Consider the following 17,853-nt stretch of genomic DNA (forward strand, 5'->3'; position numbering starts at 1 on the left):
AAGTCCATAATCAGTGATATCTCAGCCTCCTTATGAATATTCATTTGCCATAAAGAATATTAGTTCATTATCTACATTAATCGATATGCAGAGAAAGCATATTTTACCAGAGCAAGGTTATGTCTTACTTTATAGCCGGTGGCGGATTTAGGATTTTGAATTACTGGAAGCTTTACTTTTTTTTTATGTAAAGTTACTATACATTATATAAGTACATAACTATTTCAATATATATATATATATATATATATATATATATATATATATATATATATATACAAGTACATAACTATTTCAATATTACGATGAAAAAAATTAACTCATATTTAATATTATGGACATCGTGGCCCTATGCTAACAATGCCATTGGTAAAAAAAAAAAAAAGATTGGTGGGGTTTACCTTTTCAGAGGAACTATTCGTCTTTAAAAGGGGTGGAACTTTGGGATCTTTTTTAAGAAGATTTGTTTTCTTTGCTATAGAGAGTTAGGTAAAGCAAAAATAAAAAATAAAAAAAGCTTAAACCAAAGGTCAGCAAAAAAGAAATTTTAAAAAGTAGTACTGGGTTAAGAAAGTGTGCTTGGAAAATAAAAAAGAAGGCCTAATTGATTGATGGAAATATTTAAAAATACAAAAAAGAAGAAGAAAGAAGAAAGTAGCCTTGAATATAAAAAAAAGAAACAGTTTGCCTAGTTAAAAGTGCTGCTCTAGGATTGAGTTTCAAACTCCTGCCCTTTAATATCATTAAATTACGAGCACCCCTTCTTAACCAAAGCACACATCAACTTCTGGTGCATTCTGACCTTTTATATCCATTTCTTTAAGTTTTCTATGAAATTATACCTATTCCAAGTTAAGGTTAATGGGTAATTAAGCACCCAAAACGTATATATAGATCCACCCATATTTATAGCTAATTCATATATACTAAAATAATGAATTAATCCTTGTCATGTGTCAAGCATCACGGATATATTCAGAACTGTCAATTCCAAGGATAAGAGGAATATTTATTTGGAGTAATATCCAAACATGTGAACATGCCAAGATGGATAATTTTTTATTTTTTATTTTACTATCAAATTAGAAGCTTGTGCAATTAATGGAATACAGGCTAGCGGTTGAACTTGAAAGGGGGTTCAATGTGAAGCTTGCTTTAGACGAATTCCTCATTGGGATGAGAGTGGAAAGTTAATGGCCACAAAATGGAGATTTCATAATTCTAACTGTTAGACGCGTTTTGAATTACAGTCTAAACAGACAAAATATGCAGCTCTAATAGTTGGAGTGAGTTGACAATACATTAACAGTTAGTCCAAACTTTGCATAGACAAAAGACTATTTATAGCCAACAAATTAACGAACCAACATTGTACATGTTTACCCGAAAAATATATAAAGTTGAATTTATACGCAATTATAAGAATACGTGGTATAAATTAGTACAAATTGGGAAAGATAAATAAATGTGTATTGAAATTAGTTATAAAAGAGATGAATAAAAACCGGATGAACTAGTTAGCGTAAGCCTTCAAGTTTAATCACTAGGCGCCAAACAGATGAACTAGTTAGCCTAAGCCTTCAAGTTTAGTCACCTCCAAATTGAATGAAGAACAATTGGTAGAAGAAACAATATGACTAAATACCAAAAGCCAAAAGGGATAATATTTGCCCTATTTTCTATATATATCAGAATGAATGTGTGTATGAATCGATCCCTTTACAAATGATAACCACTCTTACTATAGTGGGGGAATTCTACTTTGGATATAATTAAAAATACATAGTGGGAATCCCATGATAGATTAATTAATAAGCTTTTCCTTGATTCAAGCCATGATTTCTGACGAGATTCTCTCCCCAAATACGGCTATAACGGCTTTTTTGTTCCTTGGCTCGGTCTCGATCTTGGCCGGTCTCGGTATTGGTCGGTCTCTGGGTCTCGAGCTTGATATTGACTCGATCTCGGTATTGATCGGTCTTTGGGTCTCGAGCTTAATATTGACTCGATCTCGGTATTGATCGGTCTCTGGGTCTCGAACTTGACAACCTACCTTTACCTCATAACTCGATATTATAATGATGAATCTCGATCCATCATGCTCCAATCTTGATTAGTCATACGAATAGCAAACTCGGTTTTGACTATATTCCCCTCGTTTCTCGAAAAGAAGGTGGCGAGAAACGATATGATTTTTCAACCTCCGACGAGACAAATACTAACGTCTGCGACGAGCCCGATTGTAACGTATGTGACAAACGTCCCGTCGGTCCAGTTACCAAGGCATTAAATGCACGCCAGTCGATGGTCGGCCACTGTCAATTTTGATCCGGCGCTGTAAAATCTATAAATAGCCCCCTTCTTCATTATTTCAAACTTTTACCTTCAAATCTTTTTCATCTCAATCTTCACAGTTCTTCGCCTTCTCCAAAGCTTCCTTTCCAGGTTTTGGAATTTCTTTGCTTGTTCTTCTCAAAATACCAAATACTTTAATCTGCCTTCTTCTTTGTTCACGGAAATTTAGCTAGACAAAACATCTAAAATCGTTCCGCAAAAAGAGGCTGCTTCCTCATCTCGGTCGGCCTTGAAGTACTTATTCCCAAGGTGGTGTGTGTTAATGATTCCGACTTTAAGGTCGAGAAACCCTCACCGGTTCCTGGTCGATGCGAACCGGTATCGAGATATATATGCTCGATACCCAGAAGTTGTGAAAAAATATTCTTCTTGATCATGTGAAAAAATATTGCAATTGGGGAAACAAAGAAGTTGTGATACCGGCACCAGAAAAATCGATCACCACCCACGTGGAAGGGTTTCTGAGTATTTACACTTATCCTTGCACGTTGGGTCCTCTCGATTCCATAATTGTAGACTTCTCCAAGAAATACCAGGTAACCCTCAGTCAAATTCATTCTTCATTCTGGAGGATTGTGATATTAATCCGTTTCTTTGTGAGCAAAACTGATGGGCTTACCTTCACCCTTAACCACCTCATGAGATTATATAGCCCTCGACTCTATCGAGGTGGGTTGATAAAGCTTCATCGATGGGCTAACAAGGCGCTAATCTCGAGTATAGATAAAAAAAAAAAAGATCGAGGCTGGATGGGCCGGTTCGTTCGGGTGAAAACCACGGATCTGATCCCGACTGAGAGCATGCCATTTCCCAAGAAATGGAATATGAAACGTAAGTATGATTCTGCTTTTAATTCCTGTTCGTTGTTGTTACTTATTCATCATTTCTTATCGATGTTTTTATCGACACAACCGTTTCTTGGATACCGAGCGTGGTTCCCCACCTCGAGAACTAGGTTAGGAGCCTGGTTTTGATGTCATCTTATGCCGAGCGCATGGCGCGATCTGTCAAAGGGTCGGTGGTAGGCTCGTACACATGGTAAGTCTTCTTCCTGCCCTACTGATTTGTCTGTCGTTCAATCATTTTTGCAAACACAAGTTTACTAGCTTTCTCTTTTTGTAGGTCTCGAAAAGGATGTGGCTATGAGGCCCCCGTCCGATAATGAAGAGGTTTTACCGCCTGTCTCGAAACCGGCAAAGGAGAATAAGAGGAAAATGACCTCGGACTCCGAGGTTAAAAAGCTAAGAAGAGAACAACCCGTAAGCCCAAGGGGAAAATAATCCCACTGATTATGGAGTCAGTTCAAAGACTAAGGGATGAAGAAGAATAAGAAGAAGAAGATGAAGAAGAAAAGAATAAGAAGAAGGTGGCTCTCGGCTGGTGTCCCGTGCACGAGCTGGTACCGATATTCATAAAATTTTGAGATCGATGGGGATTAATACCGCTCCGTCTAGGCTCGATGAGGTCGAAGAGGAGACTCCGGCCCAAGTTCCCGAGCCGAGTGGAACTGAAGATATTTTTCCTCGGGGTGAAGAGACCATTGAAGCGGTGGTGAATGTCGATGCAAAAATCGGGCTTGAAGCTCGTCGAGAGGGAGGTGGTGCCCCAAAAAACCTACTTGGGGTAACAGAGATCGGGGATTCCCTCTTGTTTCCTTCATTTTCCCAGTCGATGATATGTGACGCTCAAGCCGTGGAGACTTGTCACGGGGAGGGGGCCTATAGAGAGGAAGATCCTTTCCGTGGTTATTTTGTCGGGGTAGAAGATGTCACTGGTGTGAGTGACTTGGAGGCTTCGAAGAAGAGCTCGGGCGAGGTGGGAGTTTCTTGTCTTTTCAACGAAGTTCAACAGGCCCTGAATCGGGTAAGTTCATTTTCTCTTTGTCAATTTTCATACTTGTATTTTCTTTCCTTGTATAATTCCTTCCTTCTATTTTTGTAGGCTTCTGCACTTTATCACAAAGCTTTCTTCCGATCCCGGGGGGAGCTGAACCGGTATGAAGCCAAAAATCGAAGGCTTACTGAGCAGAGAGATACCTTCAAGCTTCTCAATGAGCAGAGGGAAGAGGAAGCAAAAGGACTTCGGGCTGAGCTAGAAGCATCTCGGGAAGAACAAACTGATCTAGCCGAGCAGGTAAAACAAATCTTTGAAGTTAATATCACTGACTCGGGCATGGTGGCTAATAGTTCGATCCCAATGATCCAGCGAAAGCTCGATGTGATCGGGAAGCTTCGTGAGGAAGTGGACACAGTGAAAGTGGATGCCGAGGCATGGAAGAAGAACATGGACCGCCTTGCCTCAGAAAAGGAGGTTGTCCAAGCTCAACTGGCCTCGGCTGAGACCCAACTCCGAAGCTTGAAAGAGAAGGCCTTGGTGCAAGCTAAGAAAATTGAAGAGTTCCAGTCACAGTTAGGTTTAGCAACTTCCGACCGAGAGAAGTTGGCTACAGAACTTGCAGCGGCCAAATCGGATGTTGAAACGACCAAGGCTAATGCTGATGCAATGGTGACCGTCTACCGGTCCGATTCTGAAGCTGCTCATGTTCGAGCAAAGGAAGTTGCCGAAGCTGATCAAGATCGAGCGAATTGGGTTGCCGAGCATGCTAAATGCCAGTCTCGAAGGGAGACTCTCGAAGAGATCCATGCTCGCGACTTCGATTTTACAGTCGAGATCCAAAATGCTAAGGAGCTTGAAGCCGAAGCCGGAGTATGGCCTTTCCTGAAGATGATGATACCGGGAGTATGAGCGGATCTGAAAGTGAAGGTGGCCTCGAGGGCGAAGATGTTGCTCCTGGAGAGGACTAAGTTCTTTAGTATTTTTTGTGTTTCTTTTATGATCGTTTTGGTCTTTTATAGAGAAACTTGATCGGGCCATGGTGGCCTTGCAAATGATTTTTGATATACATATATAAAACTTTCTTCCTTTCTGCCTTATAAAATTATGAAGTTGTATTCTAAGATCCGAGGTTTAAATAATTTTATTGGAACTTAATTAGTATAGCCTTTAGACATTATGGTCGAATAAGTGCTTGCTCGAACTCGAAGTAAAGTAACCCTTAGGCTTTTTATTTGAGCGAGGATGGTCTATCAAGCTCAAGATAGAAAACAACCCTTAGGCTTTATGGTCGAGTGAGTGCTTGGTCGAACTCGAAGTAAAGTAACCCTTAGGTTTTTTATTTGAGCGAGGACGGTCTATCGAGCTCAAGACGAAAAACATCCCTTAGGCTTTATGGTCGAGTGAGTGTTTGCTCGAACTCGAAGTAAAGTAACCCTTAGGCTTTTGTAAAAAAGATTGTTTATGGCTTTGTCCCCTTTCCGGCTTGACAGAGTTTCTTATCATTCGTTTTTACGAAACTTGTAATGCCTTAGCATGAAATAGGGAATTGTTCGATAGTTCGAACAATTTTGTACTCATTAGAGTTTTCGAAGCTTGATATTATCGAAGCCTTTTGCGATTTTGCCTGGGGGTAGCCTTTTTAACCGGTTTATGATTTATTTCGAAGGCCTGTTTTGGTACGGAATATGGATGTCTCCGATTCGTATTAATTCGGCCGTAGCCTCTTTAGCCAGGGATTTGCGTCTTAGGCTTATGATCTTCAGAGTTTATATAATTCGATCTCGTTGATTTTTCAGACGACAGTCCCTTATTGTGGGGGTAATCATTCGAACTCCGGTCATGGTCAGCCCTAAAGCCTGTTTGCATAATAGATCAAGAATATGAAGTAGAAGAACCTTTCTGAGGTATGAGATATCGGTAAAAAAGAAATTTCTCTTTATAAGTCATTATACATGCGTACATGTTTTGTGTCAGGGCTCGAGCAAACTACGCGGACATGGTTCGTTTGACCATTTGGCCCTTACAAATTTATACATGTGTACATGTTTTGTGCCAGGGCTCGAGCAAACTACGCGGGCATGGTTCGTTTGACCGTTTGGCCCTTACAAAATTTTCCTATCGAGACCTTGTTGCCATGAAGTAACTTCCTTGCATCGAACATGATATTCGAGGGAAATGCCCCCCAGATTTCGAGGTTGATTGTAAAGAGGCCTCAGATACTGTTGAATTATTCTAAGTTAGCACGATCAATGGTTGGCTAATTAGAAACCTCGCCGAAAAAACCCATTTGGGACAAAACTGGTAAAAGAGTGCAATGCGTGCTTTCAAACCTAAAGGCTTCATGTTGAAGAATCGATCCTTGTTTCTGGTCGAACACCTGCAAAGGTTGGATTCGAAATACAAATGAACATGGGAGGGTCGTACCTTAGCAGTAGTATTGTTTTAGGTGCGATACGTTCCAGTTGCTCGGCAGTTGTTTGCCGTTTATCATACCGAGCTTGTAGGATCCTTTTCTGACGATTTCGAGAACCTAATACGGTCATTCCCAATTCGGACCCAGTTTCCCTTCATTCGGATTCCGAGTGTTGAGGGTGACTTTTCTTAGCACCAGATCCCCGATGTTAAAATGTCAAAGATTGGTTATTCGATTGTATTACCTTTCGATCTGTTGTTTTTGGGTGGCCAATCGGACGAGAGCAGTTTCTCGTCTTTCGTCCAACAATTCTAGGCTCGTATTCATGGTCTAGTTATTCGACTTCTCTGTTGCCTATCAAAACTTGATGCTATGTTCTCCAACCTCGACCGGGATCAGAGTTTCGGCACCATAAACCAACGAGAATGGTGTTGCTCCGGTACTGGATTTCGATGTTGTGCGGTATGCCTATCGGAACTCGGGTAGCATTTCTCTCCATTTTCCTTTGGCGTCGGTCAATCTCTTCTTAAGATTTTGGATGATGGTTTTGTTGGTCGATTCGGCTTGTCCGTTCCCGCTAGGATGATAAGGTGTTTATAGGATCCTTTTGATCTTGTGATCATTAAGAAATTTAGTTACTTTGTTGCCGATGAATTATTTTCTATTATCACATACTATCTCGGATGGCATCCCGAATCGACATATGATGTGGTCCCAAATGAAGTCTATCACTTTCTTTTCTCTGACTTTTTTGAAAATCTGTGCTTCAACCCATTTAGAGAAATAATCAGTCATAAACAAAATAAATTGAGCCTTACCTGGGGCCGATGGGAGGGGGCCAACGATATCCATTCCCCATTTCATGAAAGGCCATGGATATAGGACCGAGTGGAGTAATTCCCTGGGTTTACGAATCATGGGCGCATGCCTTTGGCATTTGTCCATTGCACCCTTGCCCATATCGGTCCAATAATATCCTGCTCTGATTACTTTGTAGACCAGCGAATCGGTACTAGAATGATTTCCACAAGTGCCCTCATGAATTTCCCGTAGGATGCAATCGGTATCTCCCGGTCCCAAACATATTTCCAATGGTCCATCGAACGTCCTTCTAATCAGCATTCCGTCTTCGGACAAGGTGAACCGTATTGACTTTGTGCGTAGAGCTCTCGATTCCTTTGGATCTGATGGAAGCTTCCTATTCTTGAAGTAGTCTTTGTATATGTTTCTCCAATCCCAGGTTAAACTCATGGAGTTTATATCGACGTGACCTTCTTCGATTACCAATCTCATGAGTTGTACGGCAGTCCCCGAGTTGAGTTTGTCATCTTCGACTGATGAACCTAAGTTTGCAAGAGCGTCGACCTTGCTGTTCTATTCTCGGGGTACATGTTGCAAGGTCCATTCCTTAAATCGATGTAGAGTCACCTGTAGTTTTTCCAAGTACCTCTGCATTCGATCTTCTCGGACTTCAAAAGTCATGTTAACTTGGTTTACTATGAGGAAGGAATCACAGTTTGCCTCTACGACTTTCGCTCCCAAGCTTCTAGCTAGTTCGAAACTTACAATCATGGCCTCATACTCGACCTCATTGTTAGTCAGTTTTGTAGTTCCGATAGACTGTCTAACGACATTACTTGTGGGTATTTTAGTACGATGCCTAGTCCGGACCCCTTTGCGCTCAAGGCACCATGCGTAAAGAGGGTCCAGACTCCCGAAGAGGTACCCGATTTTATAAGTAGTTCTTTCTCAATCTTGGGTACGAAGGCCGGCGTAAAGTCAGCCACGAAGTCCGCCAAGATTTGAGATTTGATGGCGGTTCGGGGTCGATACTCAATATCGTACCCACTGATTTCTATGGACCATTTGGCCAATCAACCCGAAAGCTCGGGTTTGTGAAAAATATTTTGAAGTCAATAAGTTGTTACAACACATATCGGATGACACTGGAAATATGGTTTTAGTTTCCTAGAGACTCTTATTAAAGGAAGCGCTAATTTTTCTAAGTGTGGATATCTAGTTTCGGCCTCGCCTAAGGTCTGACTAACATAATAGATAGGGAATTGTGTACCTTGTTCTTCTCAAACCAGGACTCCACTTACCGCTATCTCTGAGACAGCTAAGTATAGGTAAAGTTGTTCGTCCACTTTTGGGGTATGAAGCAGCGGTGGGCTTGATAAATACCGCTTTAGTTCCTCCAAAGCTTGTTGGCATTCCGGAGTCCATGCAAAGTTTCTCTTCTTATGAGAAAAATCGGTGGCTTCTACATTAGCCTCTGCACGACTTTTACATTATCCACTACCGTGATATCCTCGATAGCTTTGATTTTATTGGGGTTGATCTCGATTCCCCGATTAGATACCATGAAACCAAGAAACTTGCCCGAGTTGACCCCAAATGCACAATTTTCGGGGTTGAGCTTCATATTGTACTCCCTCAGCATATCGAAACTTTCCTGCAAATGCTTTAAATGGTCCTCTGCTCGTAGGGATTTAACTAACATATCATCAATATAAACTCCCATTGATTTTCCTATTTATTTTTCAAATATTCAATTTATTAGGCGTTGAGAAGTTGCACCAACAATTTTAAGACTGGCTGGCATTGCGTTATAATAGTAGGTGCCGTACCTAGTGATAAACGAGGTCTTTTCCTGGTCTTCCTGGTTCATCTGTATCTGGTTTTACCCGGAGTAGGCATCGAGAAAACTGAGAGTCTCGTGGCCGGCCGTGGCATTGATCATACGATCGATATTAGGCAAAGGAAAAGAATCCTTAGGGCATGCTTTATTCAAGACTTTATAATCTATAAACATTCTATGTTTGTTTCCCTTTTTAGGGACTACCACCACGTTTGCTAGCCATTCGGGGTATTTTACTTCTCGAATGGATTCTATTTTAAGAAGTTTGGTTACCTCGTCCTTGATAAAGGAATGTTTGACCTCAGACCGGGGCCTTCTTTTTTGCTTTATCGGATGGAATTTCGGATCCAAGCTTAGTCTATGAGTGGTGATTTCCGGTGGGATCTCTGTCATGTTAAGATGGGACCAAGAGAAACAGTCCATGTTAGCTATAGGAAATTTAATAAGCTTTTTTCCTGAGCTCGGTATTTAACCCTGTGCCCAGGTATACCTTTCGCTCGGGCAGATGTTGGATTAGCGTGGTTTGCTCTAGTTCTTCGACCGTTGATTTGGTAGCGTCAGAATTATCAGGGACCATGAAGGATCGATGGATCCCATAATCATCATCTTCGTTAGTCTTCTTCTTCTCTAGTAGGGTCGAGGCTGATGTTTGTGATTGCTATTTGGTGTCCCATTTCTCCTTCGAATATGATCCCTTTGTCGATGATAGTGATGATATCGAAATCACTTCATCGATGGCAAACATTTTCTTTGCGGTCGGTTGCTCCCCATAGACCATTTTGATTCCCTCTGGCGTTGGGAATTTTAGAACCTGGTGAAGGGTCGAGGGTATTGCTCTCATGTTGTAGATCCACGACCTCCCGAACAGGGCGTTATATCTCATGTCGCCCTCGATCACGTGGAACTTCATTTCTTGGATGGTCCCGGCCATGTTTACTGGCAAAAGTATCTCGCCCTTGGTGGTTTCACATGCCATATTAAATCTATTTAGTACTAGGGTTGCGGGCACGACCTGGTCCTGTAGATCGAATGATGTTGGCCGAACTACCTGGATCAATTAATACACGCTTAACTTGAGTTTTATTCATAAGTACAGATATTACCAGTGCATCGTTATAGGGCTGCATAATTCCTTCTGCGTCTTCGTCACTAAAGGAAAAGGTTCCTTTAGGTATGTAGTCCTGAGTTTGAGATCGCTTCTCTCTTATAATCGGCATGTTAGTGCATTTAAGCACCGGCCCCTGGGGGACATCGATCCCTCCGATGATCATGTGGATGATATGTTGTGGCTCTTCTTGTTTGTTTTGCCTATTAAACTCTCTGTTTTTGTAATGGTTCTTGTCCCGGTCACTTAAAAACTCTCGAAGGTGCCCTTCATTGAATAACCGGGCTACCTCCTCTCTCAACTGCCTGCAATCTTCCGTTCTGTGGTTATGGGTGCCATGATACTTGCACATTTGATTGGAATTTCTCTGAGCTAGATTGGACTGCAGAGGTCGAGGACATTTAGTATCTTTGATGCGTCTGATAGCTGATACGATGGCGGATGCATCAATGTTGAAGTTATATTCTGATAACTGCGGTGCTTCCTTAGGTCTGGTATGCCTGTCGAACCCATTCTTGTTCACAGCCCTCGAGACCCTTTTGCCTCGATCACTTCTCCTTTCACCTCATACGGGGTTGCATCCCTGTTCACTACCCCTACGATCTCCACTATACGGCCGGTATTGGTCCCTATTCGACCATAGTTCTCGGTCGGTGTCCCTTTTAAAAATGGACCCAGAACCTAACCGGTGGTCATCGGCCCTAATCTTTGATTGATATCGATTGTGTATATCAGCCTAGGTAACAGCCGGGTACTCGATCAAGTTCTGCTTCAACTGTCGTGAAGCCATCAACCTTCGTTCGTTCAGTCCTTAGGTGAAAGCTTGAATGGCCCAATCGTCTGTGACCGGTGGTAGATCCTTTCGTTCTATTTGGAAACGAGATACGAACTCTCTTAGCATCTCGTTATCTTTTTGCCTTACCTTGAAAAGATCCGACTTCCTGGCTTCGACCTTTATGGCTCCGATATGTACTTTTATGAAAGAATCTACAAGCATAGCAAAAGAATAGATAAAGTTAGGCGGTAAATTATGATACCATATCATTGCTCCCTTTGACAGGGTTTCCCCAAACTTCTTTAATAATACGGATTCTATCTCATCGTCTTCTAGATCGTTCCCTTCAATGGCACATGTGTAAGAGGTGATATGTTTGTTGGGGTCGGTCGTTCCATTATATTTAGGGATTTTGGGCATGCGAAACTTCTTGGGGATCGGCTTTGGAGGTGCGCTCGGGAGGAAGGGCTTTTGTACGAATTTTTTGGAATCCAAGCCCTTCAATATTGGTGGTGCCCTCAGGATCTGATCAACTCTGGAGTTATAAGTTTCCACTTTTTTGTCGTTTGCTTCAATCCTCCTTTCTCCTGACTCTATTCGTTTTGTTAGTTCCTCGAGCATCTTAATAATTTCGGGATTAGTCCCCGATTCTTGTTCATTTGACCTAACTACAGCTGACCCCGGTTTGTGGGTGACTTCTTGGGGTGGACCGGGCTCGAGCCTTCTTGGTGCCTGGGTTTGGCTCTGCAGCTGAGCTATCTCTACCTGTTGAGCTTGCAACATTTCAAAAATCATACGCAGGTTGATCCCACCTTTTCCAATATTTTGGGTATTTCGAACTGCAGATCGAGTTCAACCATGAATGCTGTTTTCGGGGTTGGAACGTTGGTTCTCCTCAATGGACACATGTGAATTAACGTCAATTGGATCTACGGCCTAAGTTCCAACGGGGTCAACGAGTGGCCTTTCATCCCCGGGCGTTAGGTTTTTATTCTCATCTTGAAGGCTAGCTTCATTATCGATAGGTAGGGCCATTAATTGAGAGTTCGTTATTTTTGACCTGAAATCAATGACACTTCCAAGAGCAGGTGTAAAATAGTGTGTTTAACAGAGATTCGTACCAAATAACCACTATTATCCTTAGCCCCACAGTGGGCGCCAAACTGTATACCCGAAAAACGGATAGAGTTGAATTTAAACGCAGTTCTAAGGATACGTGGTATAAATTGGTACAAATTAGGAAAGATAAATAAATGTGTATTGAAATTAATTATAAAAGTGATGAATGCAAACCGGATGAACTAGTTAGCCTAACCCTTCAAGTTTAATCATTGAGCGCCAAACGGACGAACTAGTTAGCCTAAGCCTTCAAGTTTAATCACCTCCAAATTGAATGAAGAACAATTGGTAGAAGAAACAATATGACTAAATACCAAAAGCCAAAAAAGGATAATATTTGCCCTATTTTCTATATATATCAGAATGAATGTGTGTTTTAATCGATCCCTTTACAGATGATAACCACTCTTAATATAGTGGGGGAATCCTACCTTGGATATAATTAAAAATACATAGTGGGGATCCCATGATACATTAATTAATAAGCTTTTCCTTGATTCAAGCTGTGATTTCCACCAAGATTCTCTCCCTAAATGCGGCTATAATAGTTTTTTTGCTCCCTGGATCGGTCTCGATCTTGGCCGATCTCGATATTGGTCGGTCTCTGGGTCTCAGGCATAATATTGACTCAATCTCGGTATCGATCGATCTCTGGGTCTCGAGCTCGATATTGACTCGATCTCAGTATTGATCAATCTCTGGGTCTCAAACTCGACAACCCAACTTCACATCACAACTCGATATTATAATGATGAACCTCGATCCATCATGCTCCAATCTTAATTAGTCACACAAAGGGCAAACTCGGTTTTGACAGTATACAGTACAACCAAGTAAATTTTAATTTAGCGGGAAAGAAAAGAGACTCATCACTGATGAAAGAATTTAAGACTTACTAATTTAATAATTTAGTGGGAATAGTTAGAAGTCTGTATTCAAAACCAGAAAATCAGAAGACATTAGTTTAAGAAAACCAAAATAGAACATTTCGAACCCACAAGTTTCTTATATGTCCTTTATGAATTTAATCCCCTCACAGTTGCCCAAAGTTTTGAATTAATTCCTCCGAGGATAGAACGGAATAACTATTTTGTGTTAGCGGCACTTCAAATCACAAAACTTCGGCGAACTCAAATGGCGGAGCAAATCACACAAAATGCTTACGTTTTTGCTTTGGAAAAACAATGCACTGCAGAAGATAGAGGGGAGAGATTTTCATATTCGGTGGTGAAAAATGAGGCTGAGCCTCTCTCTATATATAGCCAACTACGTTGAGTCCCAACAGGTGCGAAGGTGCCTGCTCCTATGAAGAGGTATCCATTCGACATAAATTATTTGAATTTCTGTTAAACGGAATGGTTGGTCGTGAATTTGACTATTGGAAAATAATGTCGCGAATTTAATACTATTCAGCGCATAAATATTAGGAAAGGAAATATTAAATGGCGGAAATTAAAAATAAAATTTAAACTCTCTAAGAGCTAAAAGAAGTGATTCTATATATAAGCACAAGAATTTTCCTCTTCATATACAATAATGGACAAAGTTCCTTTGTAAGAAGGACTAATTCAAAATTTCATTTCCCTCCATTTATTTTTTCACCATTTTCCATTCACACATCTTTTTGTTTTAATTAATAAAACCCAGCAATCCCCCATTTGAATGGGAAATGGCTGTCCGAAAAAATATGCATGAAAATGTTGTGTGATTTGCAAGTAAGGATTAATCGCATCTGGATAAGTAGGTTTCCCTTTGAACTTTTTGTAGTGAATATATGTCGGATATACTCGATCAATCGGTAGATTTAATATCTTTGAACCGTCGAACTTTGTTGTATACCTAGATAGCCGTACGTCACACAATCCACCCTTAACACCAGCTGGTTTCATAACTGCATAGAGAACTGGCCTTACAAAATTTTACTTGAAGTGGCTTACACTTCACACTTACATTGGTGATTCCTAAACGTGTTATCTCGTGGATACACTATTTGATATATCCCGTATCAAAATTAGAAACCATTAAACAAACTTAACGATATATCCTTGTTACTCAACATTGTCTTCATCATGAGATCATGGACCAAACTTTTATTTGACAATTTTGAACCATCATTAATGACTTTGTTTTATCTCCTTGAACCTTGATCTTGGGATCTCCAGTCTTCTAGGTAGAGTGAACGCCAAAATGACTTGTCCTCAACCATAGTCCCATTCCCCTTTGATGACTTCTCAGCCGCCTCTCTAGATTAGACCTTTTGTAAGCGGATCTGATACATTATCTTTTGACTTTACATAGTCAATTGTGATAATTTCACTAGAGATTATTTGTCTAACAGTATTATTCCTTCGTCGTATGTGACGCGATTTTTCGTTATACATAACGCTCGCAGCCCTTCCTATTACCGCTTGACTGTCGCAATGTATACAAGTGATGATCCAAAAATGTCATCTTTAATTTCGACTTTCATTTCTGTATTCTATGAAGATGTTGAGAGCTTACCTGCTATGAGTTACGTATCACCTGAATAGTTAATGTTAATGGCGTTCCTTTTCTAGTAATATATTGCTTATGAGGCACTGTTAGTATTGTTTTCATGTTGTGTTACGTTGATTAGATTATGTATGTGTTGTTAAGATTGGTTTATGGGATTCTCTGGCAGGTGGATAGGCCCAATTACAAAGGAAACTCTGGCGAAATGTTTGGAAATTTTGGGAGTTAGTAAATATTTGGGAAATTGAAATGGGTGAAAAAAGAGATAAGTTATGTTATGTGTTTGGGGACAGACTCTACTTCACATTTGAGAACTATTAATATGATGGATATCAATTGGATATGATAATAAGTATACGAGGCATATTATAAGTGATGTGGGGTCTAAGGAGAGGCCTAAGTCTAAGTCAAGTTGGAAACTTTCATAATAGACTAAAGTTCCAAATGAGTAAGCACAAGACCAAACTTTGGAAAAGCATATTTACCTATATATAAAGAGTTATATAATGATCAATCTATCAAATGAAATATTTTTGCATCTAGTTTCTAACGCTTCAAACTGTTCATCATTTGGATACTCCTACAAGAATTTATGACCAAATTACCAAAGGCTGGAAGAATGTGATTCTGCGGTCAGATGTGCGATCGCAAAATCATTATGTGAACCGCAAAACAGATTGTGCGATCGCTAAATGGTCGCAGGGCTGATCAGTTTAGCCCAGTTCTAGGCATCAATTTTGCGGTCCATTGTGCGACCCACATACCCATTGTGCGGTCTACTGTGCGACCGCATACCAGAGTTCGGAAGGTCCATTTTCCTATTTTCATAACCCGACCCCATTTTGATAAATAGCTTTTGGGGTTTATTTTGGGGAAATTATCTGATGATTTTAGAGAGAAGTGAGAGTGTTCTAGAGATAGAGGAAGTGGATAAAGTGTTTTGTTCATTAAAAATCTTGTTCAAGCTTTAAAATCCAACAAGAAAATATCACAAGATTTTCACCCAAGAGGTAAGGTTCTAGCCCCTAGTCTTCAATTTCAAGTTTGGGTAAAGATGGGTGATTGGGAGTGTGATTTTTGGATGTAAGAGTATTAGTTATATATTCAAGCACAATCGGTTGCCTTTCGCCCCTCGCGTTCGACGTGCGGGGTGAACCAAAAGCTGCAGTTGTGTCCCACGCCATCCTCGCTTCGTCGTGCGATGTCTAGGTCCATGACTAGTATGCTCGGACTCTCGGATTCGGTAAACGCAATGGGCATGGGGTCTTCATTGGCTCCTATCTGCCCAAAGAATGCTCCTTACGAATGACGGTCGTGCTCGTCTTGGACTTGGCCGTGGCCTTTGGGTCGGCCATGCTCATGCGGTGCCGACGTCAATGAGGAATGCTACCTGGTTGATCCTGCCAGTAGTCATATGCTTGTCTCAAAGATTAAGCCATGCATGTGTAATGTCATGGGCGGCTTTCCAGCCATGCCCCATGATCCCTTGGACGCGCCCCGTGGCGTCCTGGCCAGCCTCCCAACGCCCGTCGCCACGGTCGGCCCCGTGGTCTCGGCAGCTCCAAGTGACAAGCGCGCATGTGCCTCTGTCGCCCCACCGATAGCCATCGCCAGCGCCCAGCCACAGGCAAAAGCCAACAGCGCCGCGCGCGCAGACAATGCCGCGCGCGCAGACCCTGATGCTAAAGACAAAGTTGCTGCCAACGGACTTGCTGCTGCTTTGTAGAAGACTAAGTCCTTTTCATTGTAAATATAGAGTAGTTTTGCTGCATTTTCTTTAAGTGTGATTTTTCAGCTTTCATAGGTCTAGTCATGTAACTTTGGTTTATTTTTTTAAGCATTATTAAGGGGGACCAAGCAATCAAAACTTTCAAGCAAGCAAACAATTCTCTGTACTGGTGTCTCTCCCCCCGACACCGTCTTGTTTTCTGTAATAGCTTTCATTCAATGCAATCAAGCTTTCTTTCATTCTCAATTCTCTTTTCTGCTCTCTTTCAATTGCTCATGACATTGGTTTTCCCGTACGGCACTGACAATCTAGTCTAGCGTACGGAGGGGACCTCAGTTGGCGGACAGCAACCGTACTGACATCGGTTGCCTAGCCTTACGTCGCCCTTCCAAGGAACTTCAGGAAGGCGCCGCGTAACAGTTGGTATCAAAGCCTAGGCTCGACATCGGACGAGGGATCACATTGCAATTACCACCATTTCTGACCATGGTGAATTATGGGGATCGCATCGCGACCCTTGAGGGAACGGTTGACGCATTACGGCCCATCGTGGAAATGGTGCCCGATCTAAAAACCAGCCTAGTGCAAAGGTTGGACGACCTGGACCGCAGACTCATCCAGGCCGAAGTTGACATAGAAAACATCAGCCGCGACTCTGAAGGAGACCGGCAAACAGCAGCCACAGAGGCAGCTGAAATTTTTGGTAAATTTGAGGTCCTCCAGCAGGAGCGTGCCGAGGATTTAGCCAACAGGGAACAAGAGGCAGACAGGGTGACTGCCATGCAACAAACCATTGACAACTTGACAGGCCAGCTCAATGTTGTCAATGCTGCTTTACAAGGCCTACTTCGAGGAGGCGGAAACCAATTTGGGGGTGGTGTGAACCTCGCCCCCATGGCACAAAAGCTGAAAATTCCTGAGCCAAAGCCATACAGTGGAGCTCGGAATGCCAAAGAAGTGGAAAATTTCATTTTCGACATCGAGCAATACTTCGATGCCGTGGGAAGCCTGGAAGAAGCTAAGAAGGTAGCAACTGCTGCCATGTATCTTCAGGGTGATGCCAAACTCTGGTGGCGGGTGAAGTACGAAGCCATCAAGGCAGGTGAAGATGCCCTCGACACATGGGCGGAACTGAAGGCAGCCATACGCCTACAGTTCTTCCCCGAAAATGTTGAGTACAATGCCAGGAGAAAGTTGCGGGAGCTCCGCCAGACCAAATCAGTGCGAGATTACGTGCGGGAATTCTCCGCGCTCATGCTGAACATCCGTGACATGGGGGACAAAGACAAACTCTTCACCTTCCTGGAAGGGTTGAAACCTTATGCCCGGATGGAGTTGCAGAGACAAAGGGTAGACACGTTGCCTAAGGCAATCCAAGCAGCAGAGT

The 17,853-nt window shown here is 41.9% G+C and overlaps 1 protein-coding gene across 1 annotated transcript; it reads left to right on the plus strand.

Annotated features, from left to right (window-relative positions):
• The first annotated feature begins 3,783 nt into the window (after positions 1–3,783).
• Positions 3,784–5,100, plus strand: LOC138909245 (uncharacterized). The gene is made up of 2 exons (XM_070200431.1): positions 3,784–4,218; positions 4,297–5,100. The coding sequence occupies exons 1-2, from the start codon at positions 3,784–3,786 to the stop codon at positions 5,098–5,100; spliced, it is 1,239 nt and encodes a 412-aa protein (XP_070056532.1).
• Positions 5,101–17,853: the final 12,753 nt, after the last annotated feature.

Source organism: Nicotiana tomentosiformis, chromosome 4, assembly GCF_000390325.3.
Source record: "Nicotiana tomentosiformis chromosome 4, ASM39032v3, whole genome shotgun sequence".
Taxonomy (NCBI): domain Eukaryota; kingdom Viridiplantae; phylum Streptophyta; class Magnoliopsida; order Solanales; family Solanaceae; genus Nicotiana; species Nicotiana tomentosiformis.

Coding starts and splice junctions, on each gene's coding strand:
- LOC138909245 (XM_070200431.1), top strand. CDS start 3,784: ATGGGGATTAATACCGCTCCGTCTAGGCTCGATGAGGTCGAAGAGGAG. Junction 4,219..4,296: donor TTCAACAGGCCCTGAATCGG/GTAAGTTCATTT, acceptor CTATTTTTGTAG/GCTTCTGCACTTTATCACAA.